General features: G+C 45.6%; 2 protein-coding genes across 10 annotated transcripts in view; both read right to left on the bottom strand.

Annotated features, from left to right (window-relative positions):
• Positions 1 to 498, bottom strand: part of ARHGEF12 (Rho guanine nucleotide exchange factor 12) — a 148,826-nt gene extending 148,328 nt beyond the window's left edge. Inside the window, exon 1 of one of the 2 annotated variants that reach the window (XM_025356038.1) lies at positions 129 to 498. In XM_025356038.1, the coding sequence (XP_025211823.1) occupies positions 129 to 160 (32 nt within the window). In that variant the 5' untranslated portion in view covers positions 161 to 498. The remainder of the gene's footprint in view (positions 1 to 128) is intronic. The other variant, XM_025356037.1, reaches the window with a different exon arrangement.
• Positions 499 to 3,629: 3,131 nt separating this feature from the next.
• Positions 3,630 to 11,859, bottom strand: TMEM136 (transmembrane protein 136). Of its 8 annotated transcripts, none has more exons than XM_025356566.1 (4): positions 11,543 to 11,859; positions 9,282 to 9,481; positions 7,246 to 7,318; positions 3,630 to 6,888 (listed from the first exon to the last, which is right to left on the bottom strand). In XM_025356566.1, exons 2-4 carry the CDS (start codon positions 9,478 to 9,480, stop codon positions 6,780 to 6,782), a joined length of 381 nt encoding a protein of 126 aa, XP_025212351.1. In that variant the 5' UTR covers position 9,481; positions 11,543 to 11,859; the 3' UTR covers positions 3,630 to 6,779. The 8 variants fall into 8 exon arrangements, with proteins under 8 accessions (XP_025212351.1, XP_025212346.1, XP_025212343.1 ...); XM_025356561.1 differs by having other exon boundaries at positions 9,282 to 9,800; positions 11,543 to 11,782; XM_025356560.1 differs by adding an exon at positions 9,596 to 9,800 and having other exon boundaries at positions 6,664 to 7,318; positions 11,543 to 11,612.
• Positions 11,860 to 12,886: the final 1,027 nt, after the last annotated feature.

Below are 12,886 nucleotides of genomic sequence, written 5' to 3'. Positions count from 1 at the left end.
TAACTGCACTGCTCCGAAACAACCCTCTTTCCTCTGCCTGTCAACTTCGCTGGCCAAAGGCAATCTGACTCCCCTGCTAGGTCGGGCCCGATTCCAGGAGGCCGAGTGAAGGAGGAATTCATACCAACCTGTCGGTGATAGTAGACTGTGTGCCACTCATTGGGGCCCTTGGCGAGAGGTCCTCCTTTTATCCAACTTGCATTTTACAGTAACACCTCCTCCCCACCCCCAGTGCTCTGGGATCAGGCCCAACTCCGTCAGGGACACAAAAGTCCAACTCAAAACTCCATTCAGTCATCTAGACCATCCGATTGGAAGGGGTCAACGGATGCGGGTTGGAGGAAAACAAGTTATCTCCCAAAACAAACTGAGAAAGCCAGGGAGCGAGTCAGTCCAGAGTGAGTCGAGCTAGCGACAAATCCTCCAGAAGGCACAAGGAGAAACTTCCTCAGAGAGAGAAGTCCGCGCGCCGTGGGAAGGGGACCCGCGACTCCCGCCGGGGCTGGGGCGGGATCAGCTCTGGGACGGGTGTCGGCTCCTCCTCCGGAGTCTCGGGGCCTCGAACTCCCCGCCGCGGCAAGGGCCGGGGCCCTCCCTCCCGGCTCTCTATCTGGGGCTGCCGGCTGCTCCTGGCCGCAGCGTTGGCCGCGTCTCCGGCCGTCCCGCGCCGGGCTCGCGCGGTTCCATGTCCCGGGCCCGGGGCTCCTCCTCTGCTCGCCGCCCCCACCAGGCTCCAGGTGCTGGGACGAGCCGCGGGCGCCGGGGGAGGGTCCCGCGGCCCGAGGTGACAGGGACCCGGATCTCTCAGCGCCGCGGGCTGCTCCCCATCCCTTTGAGGCCCGGACTCTTCCGCAGTCGCCAGAGGCGGCGGCTCCTCCCCGACGCTCCCCGCGAGGGGCGGGAGATGCCCGTCCGGCCCGGCCTGGAAGCCCTGGTCCGGGAGGCGGAGGCGGAGGCGGCGGCTTCTCCCCGCGCAGGGCCGGCTCGCCGGGTTCTGGAGGCCCTCGCGGGAGCGCGCGCAGACAGCGGAGGAGGCCGGCGGCGGTGGGGGCCGCGCAAACGCGGGCGCGCGCGCGGGTTCCGGTTCCGGTTCTGGCTTCCCGGCCCTGGCCGCGTCCGGCGCGAGCTCGCGCTTCCCGTCCCCCGCCGACTTTTTTGGCCCCCTCCCCTCTGACTTCGGGAAGCCGCCTCACCCGGGATCCCTCCGCCGCTCAGGGCTGCGCTCCCGCCCTTGGAAGGACGCCTCCGCCGGAGCCCTGTTTGGGGGAGCGGAAAAGTAGTCCTGCGGGGCGGAGGGAGGTGGGACCCGTGCAGCCCCGGGAGGCCCACCAGCCTCTCGCGGCGCCTGGGCCCCTGAGTGCCGAGACGTTGTCTTTCGAGGCCAGTTTGTACTAAGTCTACTTTCACCAGAGACCTCCTGAGAGCGCCCCCCAGATCCCTAGGACATCGTGCTGGGAGGCTCTTTGGAAATTACCAGCCCCCCTTGTGCTGGAAACTTTTATTCCTTAAGGGAATGTACTCTCTCTCCTGTCTTCTGGCTGCAAGCGTTCTACCAGTGCCCGGCCGGCGCCCCTCGCTGCCTCCGCAGGCCCCGCTCACCTGGGCACCTGCCGGCTCCGGGGGGAGAGCGCGGCGGGAGCGGGAGGCGCAGGGCTGAGGGAGAGCAGCTGGGGACTGCAGCCAGGGCTTCTCGGTATAAATATTACTTTTAGGCTGTTTTTGCCTTGGCAAAATGAAATGTGTTATTTGCCAAATTGAGAAGGCATGGTGCTTTGCATGGCGACTTAACAAGCGTGTTGTGGAAAGAAATGGGAGAAGAAAATGAAGTATATTTATCCAGTAAATAGCATTACGGTTCTCTCTGAAGGGTTCCAAACGTTTTTTCGTTTTTTTCCCCTTCTGGGTAGAGAGATTTAGATACCCATCTAGTTTTATGATTGAATAATTCAGTATTATGGCAATTTAGGTACCACGTATAATGCAGTTCTTCAGTTCTGTCTGCAAACGTCTAAAGAGGCTATTCCCTTTATCCAACTATTTTCAGACTTTTGAGCGTAAACCTATGTTGGTGGCAAGGAATTTCAGCCATTTTGTGGAATCCAAGCAGCAAATCAAATCTAATAAACAGTGGATGTGGAGAGAGGAAACAATTACCTCTTAACAATGCTGTTGCAAAAAGTCATTCCACAACAGTTCATGAAAGGATCATTATCCCCGAATAGAGGCATGAGCTCACACTGACTTTAGTTAGAACGGGGGGTTGGAAAAAAAAAAAAAAGGAAAAGATAAACAGAGGCCAGAGACGACTCTTTATTGCTCGATTTTTTAGGTTCAAGGCACAGCCAGCTAATTTTGTAATGTTTATTTTTGGAAAGAATAGAAGCAGATTAGCCAAGGCACTTTCCTAATGATACCAGGACACATTGCCACCTGCTGGTGTATCCTAGCATGACAATTCTACCCTGAAGACTCTTAAATTGAGTGTTTACATGTAATTGGAACGAATCCCATTCATCTCTCTCTCTCTATATATATACACACTGACCAAAATGCAAACCTTATTCCCAAACTTAATAAATCTTTCTTAAAAGTATTAAATATCTTATTTTCCCCTATTCTAATAATGTTACAGTGTAAGTATCAAATTAATTGAACCCAATGACTCATCAAATCATGCATTTTAAAAATGAGTTCCTCTCTTCCCTTAATACTTGAGGGAAGCCTCAATACTTAAGCTTCAGGAATAAAACAAACTGGGAAAGTTTCCTAATTCACCTTCTCTTCCTTGCATACAAAACCTCTTGGCAAGCTGCTTTCAAGATCTTTCCAAACTTAAACAGACCCACGGTTCTAGCTGTGAGCAAAGAAGGCATTTTGCTGTGGGAAAGCTTCAGAAGATGGTAAGCAAAAGATTGAATTAAGCCGTGGTTATTCATTCCAGAACTAATTTTTTTTTTAATGATGGAAAATCTCTGTAGTCACCTACAAAGCATTGATGATTTAAAAAACAAACAAACAAACAAAAAACCTGAAAGCCTCTTTAAAGCTGCTGGTAGTTCAACTGTTGTAAAGGCTGTAACTATGGATGCCTTCAGAAAGTCAAGCCAGTCTAGGTAGAACACACTCCTCAGGGTCAGTATTACTTTACCTAGAAAAATGACATTGATGACCCAATCCACTGTACATGCTCTTTGAGGAGGTTTTCCAATGGGGATTATTCTAAACCACATTCTCATCCTCTTGTCCATTCTTTCAACATGCTTATTAAGTATCTACTATGCGTCCCAGACTCTTTTAGGCATTGGTAGCACAGTCCTCAAGACAGGGCCTCCAGCTGTCTTCAGATGATGTCTGATGTCAACTCACTTGACATCACCATTTTCAAGGCAAGTGTCCAAACAGGTGGCAGAACAAGAAACACATTGAGGTTCTTCCTCTCTCTTTTGGCAAACTGTTTTCTGTATGTCAGTTGTTACCCCCCAAAATGACAAAATAGGGGGAATGATGAATAATGAACAGCAGATTAGAGATATTCACTAGTAAGTATGAATACAGGTCAACATTTCTACAGGTCAAAAGGCTGTTTTTAACATATTGGCAAAACCACCACAAAAATATAAAGACAGACTCTGGATTTATAAAAAGTTGTTTTACTTTTATAAAATTTAGTACAAATCTTATGGAAATATAAATCCTTCTTGAACAGTGTTCGTTATCATTACATAGTAATCCAGTGCAAATGAGTACTTCATTTTGTCCCAGTATACCACACATTCATTAGCCCTTCATTTACCTGTGGTTTCAAAACTTAGCATCATCTTAACTGCTGAGTCATCTTCAGTTCATATTGTTCTCTCAGAAGTTTTTTCATAGTTATTAGTAATAACATCAAGAAAAGCTGAAATGAGGGATTCCCTTCCCCTTACCGATTATTCATATTTCTCACCATTCAAAAAAATCTACATACAGTCCCATGAAAGTGTCCCCAAAACAACAATATCTGCAGTCCCTTTATTTCTGAGGAGTAAGAGAGAAAAAGAATTGGTACCAGATTAAGCCTGTTCATTTGTCTGGTATGGAACAGGTTGCACTGTGCCAAAATTCAAGAGCCAGCTTTTTTTCTGTTTTTTTAAGCTTATGTGCCAAGCCACTCTTTTCTACGAGTCTTGCTAAAATCAGCATTCCCCAGCATCCTACTTTGACCGCAATTTTGTTGGAAAGAAGCTCACCAGCTTTTTAGGGGCGCTCATCATAGAAAAAAAAAAAAAAAGTGGAGATTAAGAAAAAAAACAGGAAGTGGAGATGCTGTCAGATTATCTCAATGCCCAGCAAAACTCTTCAACCAAATGACATTCATTTTTAAAGACGCACTGTTAACATGCATTTAAAGTTACTGTTTCCTGAACAGTGATGACTTTACACCATTCCAACCACTCCCTCATGCCTGGTTTCTGTGGCCAAGACCATTTTCCATTTTCAAGACCACTCATGGCTGAACATGGTGGCTCACACCTGTAATCCCAGCACTTTGGGAAGCCGAGGCGGGCAGGTCATGAAGTCAGGAGTTCGAGACCAGCCTGGCCAATATGGTGAAACCCCGTCTCTACTAAAAATACAAAAAGTAGCCAGGCATGGTGGCACACGCCTGTAGTCTCAGCTACTCGGGAGGCTGAGGCAGGAGAATCACTTGAACCCAGAAGGCGGAGGTTGCAGTAAGTCGAGATGACACCACTGCACTCCAGCCCGGGCGACAGAGCAAGACTCCAACTTTAAAAAAAACAAAAACAAAAAACACTCATTACGTTAGATTACCAGTGGCCATGGAATGAACTGACACTTCCTACTGACCAGCTTTGACTCCAGTAGCACCTATGCTTGCTCACCCACTGAGCTAATCAAACACCATTGACTTAAATAACATGGTAAAAATAAATAATCAATAAATACATAAATAAATACTTCATGTTTTCATAAAAGCCCTACAAGAAAGACCTTCATTAATAAAATGCCACATAATGTCTCTATGAAATATACTACAGGGTATTTCATTCATTCACAATAGGTTTAAACTCAGGCAAAGAAGAAACAAGTAACCTATCCACACGATCTGGCAAGTGAGTAGCAAAATTAGTTAAACTAAGAACCCAGGAATTCTTGATTCTTAACCCCTTGTTCTAAGCTTATATTCTTGCTTCTCTTGAAGACTGTCACACTAAGAATTATTATTTTTTTTCCTTTCAAGACTGGCCTTGTTGTATTAGTTTGTTCATAGAGTGGTACCATTTTAGTAAAAATAAGAAAAGCAGGAGTACTAAAAGGGAATGTATCTAAAATGAAAAAAAAAAAAAAAAAATTGACCTCATCCCCCTGAGGCCAGTACACACTTTAAAGTCTTTGGTTCTAGTTTGCAATATGTACAGCAGAGCTGAAATCTAAACTGCCATCTCAAGCACAGTGGAATCCACATGATAAATCCCTATGGAATTTAGTCATAGCCTCAAATGCCTAGGAGATTAATGCACAAAAGCCCTGAGAACTGGCATAGTTTTCCTGGTAGGGCAGAACCCATATAACAGGACTCAGTAAATCTACCCACACTTCATTCATCTCAAATCCAAAGCCCTAACTCTACAGGTTTTGTGCAGAAAAGAGTTAACATAGCAGGCCTAAACTGCTATCCTTGGAGAGGCCTGATTACAGGGTTGGCCACCGGCCGGCATTTGGGAACTCAGATTTTGGAAGGGCTCCCACCATTAACTGATAAGACTGGCTTACTGTGTCTGAATTGTTTGTGCAAACAATATGGCTTATGCTGAACACCTGCTTTCCTTTTGAAAATCTTGAATTTTGCTATCTGCCAGGGAAAGGCTGCCTAGGTGACCTGTCCTCAGTAAAAACCTTGGGCACTGAGTCTGTAATGACCTTGTCCAGTAGATAGCCCATTCACATGTTGTCACAAATCACTGCTAGGGGAACTAAGCACATCCTGTGTGATTCCATTGGGAGAGGACTCTGGAAACTTGTGCTTGCTTTACCCTAGACTTTGCCTGAGGTGTCTTTTCCTTTTACCGATTTTTCTTTGAATCTTTTCACTATAATAAATCAAAACTATGAGTAAGACTATATGCTGAGTCCACTGAGTCCTCCCAGAGAATTATGGAACCTGGCAGTGGTCTTGGGCACCTCTGGTACAGTTGGTATAGGAGGTTATGTAAGTAACACTCCCCCTCGCTGCCACAGTTTCACTCTCACCCTCCTACTGTTTAAGTGGCCCAATTCCCCGATCTAATGTTCAGAATCCCAAAGGCGTGTCTCTTTCTGAAAGCCCCTCACTTTATAGTAAATGGGGTAAACTTAGATAAATAGATACATGAAAAGCAGAAATAAGTGTTTATTGAAAGAGTTGCTTCTCAAAGGAACAAGAAATAGCACTAATCTTTTTCCAGTTCCTTTCTAAACTGCCTGAACATCAAACCTCCCAGGGACAGGAGGACCCAGGGTCACCACAAATGAAAACAAATGCCAGTTGTACTCACTTCACAGTTCTGACTTATTCCCAGCTACCATGGAGTATTCTCACTTTCGACAACTGTGCCACTGTAGAAGTTGGTGTTTTAATACTGATATATGCTCGGCTTGAAGACTGACCAAATTGATCAATAAATTTAGCCCTTTTTTGAAACCTAAGTTTGTTATAAGCATAATTCCATAACAGTCATATTTCCAACCTGGTTCCCATGGCTGACTTAACCCAATCCATAATCTGGAGCAAGCCTTGGCTAGTGTATTTTGAGATGTCCGTTGTGTTTCAGCTGCCGTTCCTCACTCCGCCTGCTTCTCCAAGCATGGTACTTCTTGATGCTCTTCCTCCATGCAAAGCGCCAGATGCTAAACATGAAACACCAAGACACAGCATACATGGCTACTCCCCCAGCCTTCACAAACCACTTAGGCGTGGGGGAGACCATTTCACAGAAAAGGAGGCGAGCTCCTACACCAATCCTCACTCCTGTGAACAGAGCCACAAAGAGGAAGTCCACTACATCTCCAGTGAAACTGTGATAGTGTCCTGTTTCCCGGAGAAACCAGCGCATCTGTAGCAAGGGATTGGTAAGCTCACTTCCAAAGAGGACTGCATTGACCTCTGTGCCAGATTCCCCAAGCACAAGGGCCATGATAATGCCCAAGATACTCAACGTGTGATGAGCCAGCATCAAGGCACCCTCAGACTGGAAGTAGATGCACCAGCCCAAGTCGAAGACGAAGTAGCCCAAGGTGAGACACAGGACATGAACTTGGAGAGGTGTATTGGGTGAGCCTGAAACAAACCAAGACGGAAGCAAATTGAGTGACTGGGAATTGTGCTACCTTGCACAGGGATCCTATGTTGTTGTCCTTCAAACCTTACTGAACACTAAAACAAAAACAATGGCAGGCATGTGCTTTTTAATGAGGGCCAAAGACAGACTAAAATATAAAATCTAGGTCTTTATCAAACTAAATGATGTTCAGACCTCAGGAAACGCTGTTCTGATGAATCTGACTTCAATGAATTTGCATCCTTCAGTGAACACAGGCAAGAATCTGTGTCCTCTCCATGGAACAGCATAAAATCCAATTATTTTGTTTCTTCAATTAAAATCCTACACTTTTTTTTTTTTTTTTAACCCTGCTAAAGATTTATTTCCAGACTCTTGGATAATTGTTTCCTGAATGTCAGATTTTTTTTCTCAGCTTAATGGGTTACGTTATTGAACACTCAGTGGCCCTAACCTATCCTGAAAGTAGATTCCGGAGAGGGCCCCAGAAGTTAGTGTGTGCTCATGTCCAGGAACATAGGTTTTAAGGACCTGACATATTTGAAACCATTTAGAACCTTCATATAAAACACAAAGCTTAACAGTTGCTTTCATCGGTTTGACAGTTTGGGGGGAAAACTCAGAAATTCGATAAGAGAAGCTAAAGAAATATTTTAAAAAATTATATTCCAGGGGAGTTAAGGGCTGCATTGTGTCCCCCCTCCCCAAATTCGTATGCTAAAGCCCTTAACCAGTAGTACCTCAGAATGTGAGTGTATTTGGAAATAGGGCCTTTAAAGAGGTAATCTGGTTAAAATGGGGTAACTAAAGTAATCCAATATGACTGTTATCCTTAAAAGAAGGGATTAGAACACAGATATGCATGCATACACACACACACACACACACACACACACACACACAGGGGTGACCATGGAAGGACACAGTGGGAGGGCAGCCATCTGCAAGCCAAGGACAGAGGCCTCAGAAGAAAGCAACCCTGCTAACAACTTGAACTTGGACTTGCAGCCTCTAGAATTTTAATAAAAATTGCATATTTATGAAAGTAACACTTGTACATCTAGTAACAAAAAGGATAAGGAATATCTCATCCTCTTAACATAGACATGAAAGACGCTGTCTTTTGAGTAGAATTTTAAGAAAATAAACGCCTGGTTAAGCCACCCACTCTGTGGTACTGTGTTTGGCAGCCCCAACCAATTAATACAAGGGGGTGAAATTTTTGCATACTTGGCCGGGCGCGGTGGCTCACGCCTGTAATCCCAGCACTTTGGGAGGCTGAGGCGGGCGGATCATGAGGTCAGGAGATCGAGACCATCCTGACTAACATGGTGAAACCCCGTCTCTACTAAAGATACAAAAAAAAATTAGTCGGGCATGGGGGCGGGCACCTGTAGTCCCAGCTACTCAGGAGGCTGAGGCAGGAGAATGGCGCGAACCCAGGAGGCGGAGCTTGCAGTGAGCTGAGATTGAGCCATTGCACCCCAGCCTGGGCAACAGCGCAAGACTCTGTCTCAAAAAAAAAAAAATTGCATACTTAAGAAAGTAACACTTGTACATCTAGTAACAAATAGGATAAGGAACATCTCATCCTCTTAACATAGACATGGAAAGATGCTGTCTTTTGAGTAGACAGTCAAGTAAAAGTTGCAAGTTGACAAAAATATGTATAATACAGTTCTATTTGTGTCTTTTGGAACATGTTGATACTGGCTTTATGGTTTTTATATTTCTGATGAAATTGTAACAAGCAATTTAAAATTTGTTTTAAAAGTAGAGAGTTATGAAAAGCAGAAACAAGTGACAAACAGTATCAGAGTTAACAATGAAGAAGAATGAGGATTCCAAGACAAAATTATAATGGGAATTATTCTTCAATATTGTACAAATTCTGTTTAAAAGTCCCATGTTTCTAAGACTACCCCCAAATCATAAATCCCTAAGGGAAAATCCCCTACCTACCTGGGTGGGTAAAAGGCCATGGGCCATCAATGAAGCCAATATAAGCGGAGAGGCCTATGGAAAGGACTCCATGGGTGAAGGTGACCAGCCGGCAGCTCCACTCATAGCTTCGGTGCTTATTCAGGTGGCAGAAAGAAATATAGAGCGAGAGCCAGCCACACAGGCTGCACAGCACCTGCAGACACAGAGCTAATGCCATCCTGTGATGAAAAGACCAAAACCAGAAAAACAAAGAATGCACCCTAAGAAAACAGCATTGGGTCATTTTATGTATATGTCCTCATTTCTATTATAGAATAGTTCAAAAATATTGCCTTATCTTGTTTTCCTTATCTACACAGCCAAGAATCTTCTATTTAAGTATGGCTGTATTTATAATTCCACGTTCCTCAGAGATAACATGTTAGCAACTGGTGAATGCTGTAAACTGGAAACCAGGCACCGCACTCTGAGCTGGTAGGCTGGCATCACATTTTATGATAAGTAAATGTCAATAATAACCCTCCAGTGATGACTGAGCTTGGGCAATAATACACAAATAATAAAGCACATGTATTAAATAATATCTTTACAGTTCAAAGACCCCAATGAAAAGCACTCATGAAAAAATAGAACACTGCCACTTTGGTTTCTGTGAGAGGTCACATGACACATGGCAGTTTAATGTGGTTTTAAGCTGATACTTAATTCAGCTGAGGTTTGGATTTGGGTCACAGGTTTATCAGTCAAAAACAAAACTTGGGATAAACTTAAATATAGAACTAAACAAAGAGTCCAGACATCTTGGAGGTTGGGGGGAAATCCTGGCTTTATTCCGTTCTGAAATCCAACCCAAAGATTTGCCAAGAGTGAAGCAGAAGGATGCTAAGGTTCAAGAGGTGGGGAGTTTTTGTTGAGATCTAAAAATATACTTAAGGCAATTATTCAGTTAAAAATGAAATGACGCCAGAAAGCTGTACTGGTGACAAATACGTTAGGACAAGAACAGCTATAACTGAGTCAATTTAGTCACACAGGACCAAAATCTAAAAATGAGCAAAATGTTGTTACTAGTATTCGTTAGCTCCTCCATTGAAACGTACAAATAAAAAGTCAAAAACATATCAGATATCTGCTTCATCTCAGCAGAAATAGTCTGCATGGCTATGCTTATTGCTTAACCTTATTCTGACCAGTGAAATAATATCTGTGGAAGTCAATACACAAGCCACTTCCCAAGAATGCTATCCAGAGAAGCGCTTCACGAAGGTCAAGGCCTGTACAGCTTTCATCTGAAATCAGATTTCCATTCAAGAAAACAGTGTGTGTCCATAATAGACCTGGGTTCCAATTCTGTCTCTGCCCCTAGAGACACTAGCCATAAGAGTGTGGGCAAATCACTTTAACCTCTAGAACCCCAGTTTAAAAAAAAAGAAAGAAAGAAAGAAAAGAAAATAAGGAGGAGGAGGAGAAGGAAGGAGAGGAAGGGAAAGGAAAGAAAGAGACTAGGACTGGAGAACTCTACAGTCCGGTCCAGTTCTGACATGGAGTTCTGAAATAAACTTTGTAAAATATCAAGGCCAATTCTCAGAGTAAGGGCCAGAAATACAAAGTATCCCGCGTGAAGAGAACTGCCCTCCCCTATCTCCTTCTAAAGGCCAGGGTCACTGACCAGTAATGCGGATCAGCTCATTTGGATATGCCTATTAGTATTTTTAGAGTCCTCTTCTCTGAATCCTAATTCCTTGGCAGGACAGAGAAAACAGCAGCCCATTTACAATCACTTAAATAAAAGAACAGACATTCGTAAATGGCAGACACAACTCTATGACCTCGGGAACTCCCTGTGTGGGTTTCGGCTTTTTGCTCTTGGTTTTTGCCAAAGAACGGAAGGGCATTTGGAAGGCCATCGCCGCTCAAAGGTCCAAGGCTCCTCTCCTGGTTTCTCCCGTTCCAGGGCCAGGCTGGCGAGCAGGAGCCTTGGAGCTGGCGTGGCTGGCGGTGAGCGCGGGTCCCGGGGCCTCGCTGGGACGGCGATCGCATCTCCGCGCCGCCGTGCCTGCGACGCTCGGCCACGCCCGGACCAAGAGCCGGAGCCAGGCACCGTTATCCCTGCATCCGGCTGGCGCCGCAGCTTGGCGCAGGAAGGCCTCGGGCGCCCGAGGCAGTAGGAGGCCCGCTCCCCTTCCGAGGCCACCCCGGGCCCTCTGCCGCCTCCTTACCCAATGGGCCGCGCGGGCCCGGTGCCCACCCCGGCCGGGCGGTTCGCGCCGCGCGGTTACCTGGCGGAGCGTACCGGGAAGCCTTGGGCGCCCGGGCGCCCGCAGCTCCGGGCCCGGATCGCTGCAACAGGAAGCGGAGGAACCAGAGGGGGAGGACGAGGCTGTGACGGCGGCGGAGGAGGAGCCGGGGGTCTGGGGGCACCTGCTGGCTGGGCGGATGGAGCGCAGAGCCGAAGCCGGGCCACCGACGTTCCGAAAGCGCGCGGGAGGGTCCTCCTTCTCCGGCGGGGGAGTCAAGAGGGATCTGGCGGTGACGTGAGACCTGCAGGTCGCTGCTCTTGTTTAGCTGTTGTTGTTTAAATCATTATCCACTTCTCCCCTACCCTCAATAGGACAGCTCATCCAATCAATTTATCGAGTACCTACTAAGTGCTTGCAGCCTGACTAGGCATTGTGGGGGATGTAAGACATTGTTCTCGCCCGTGTGCTTGAATTTAAGTCGTGAAACAGGAACTGATGAGCAGGAAAGTGCTCAGGCCTGAGAATTAGAAGTTACAGTATTCCAATGTCAGCCCTGTCACCAACTTGGCAGTAAAGCATAAGTCTTGAGAGTGAACCTTGCTTGGTATGTCTTTGGGCAAGTTACTTTTCTGTTGCCTGCCTTTCCTCGATCCTCAGAATGGGGATAGTAATAACACCTATCTCATAAGGTTATTTTGAGAATTTTTAAATATTACGTATGTAAAGTGCTTTGAACAATGACTGGCACATGGAAGTCACTACATAAATGCCAACTGTTGTATTTCACGTTGGGTAAATCCTTTTCTTCTCTGGTTCTATTTTAATACCGAGCAGAGTAAGTTTGAGCGATAAGAATGGAGGCTCGAATGGGATAAAGACGGTGTCTGCCTTGATTGATCAGGACAGGCAATCCTGGGTGCTGAGGAACCTAGACAATCTCAAAAGAAGACGACCATTAGCAGAGATGTGAGTGTTTAGACCATGCCTGGGGAATAGTAAATATTCTAATTTTGGTCGTTTATCTTACCAGCCCTTCAAAGGCAAAGGCACTGGTTTCATCTTTGTTTCCGTAGGACCTAGCATGAGGCAGGTACAATAAATGTTTGTATGTTGAATTAATGTGAAATGAGTCTGGAAAACTATCTTGGAAGCGTATCACAGTTCCTAAAGTGTGTTGATCATCTGTGCCACTTGGGAAGTGTTTTCAAATACCTTATGCAGGCTGTACCTTGAATATTATGATTTAGTAGGTTTGGTGTAGGGTTCAAGGATCTGTATTTTTTAAACCTGCCCAGAAGTCATTCAGATGATCACATTTGATAACCATTGCTGTTAGAGTCTTTAAATGCCTATGATGCCAGCCTAAGATGCCAGGCTGAGATA

Source organism: Theropithecus gelada, chromosome 14 (assembly GCF_003255815.1).
Source record: "Theropithecus gelada isolate Dixy chromosome 14, Tgel_1.0, whole genome shotgun sequence".
Classification (NCBI taxonomy): domain Eukaryota; kingdom Metazoa; phylum Chordata; class Mammalia; order Primates; family Cercopithecidae; genus Theropithecus; species Theropithecus gelada.
This window is presented reverse-complemented; position numbering and strand designations above follow the sequence as displayed.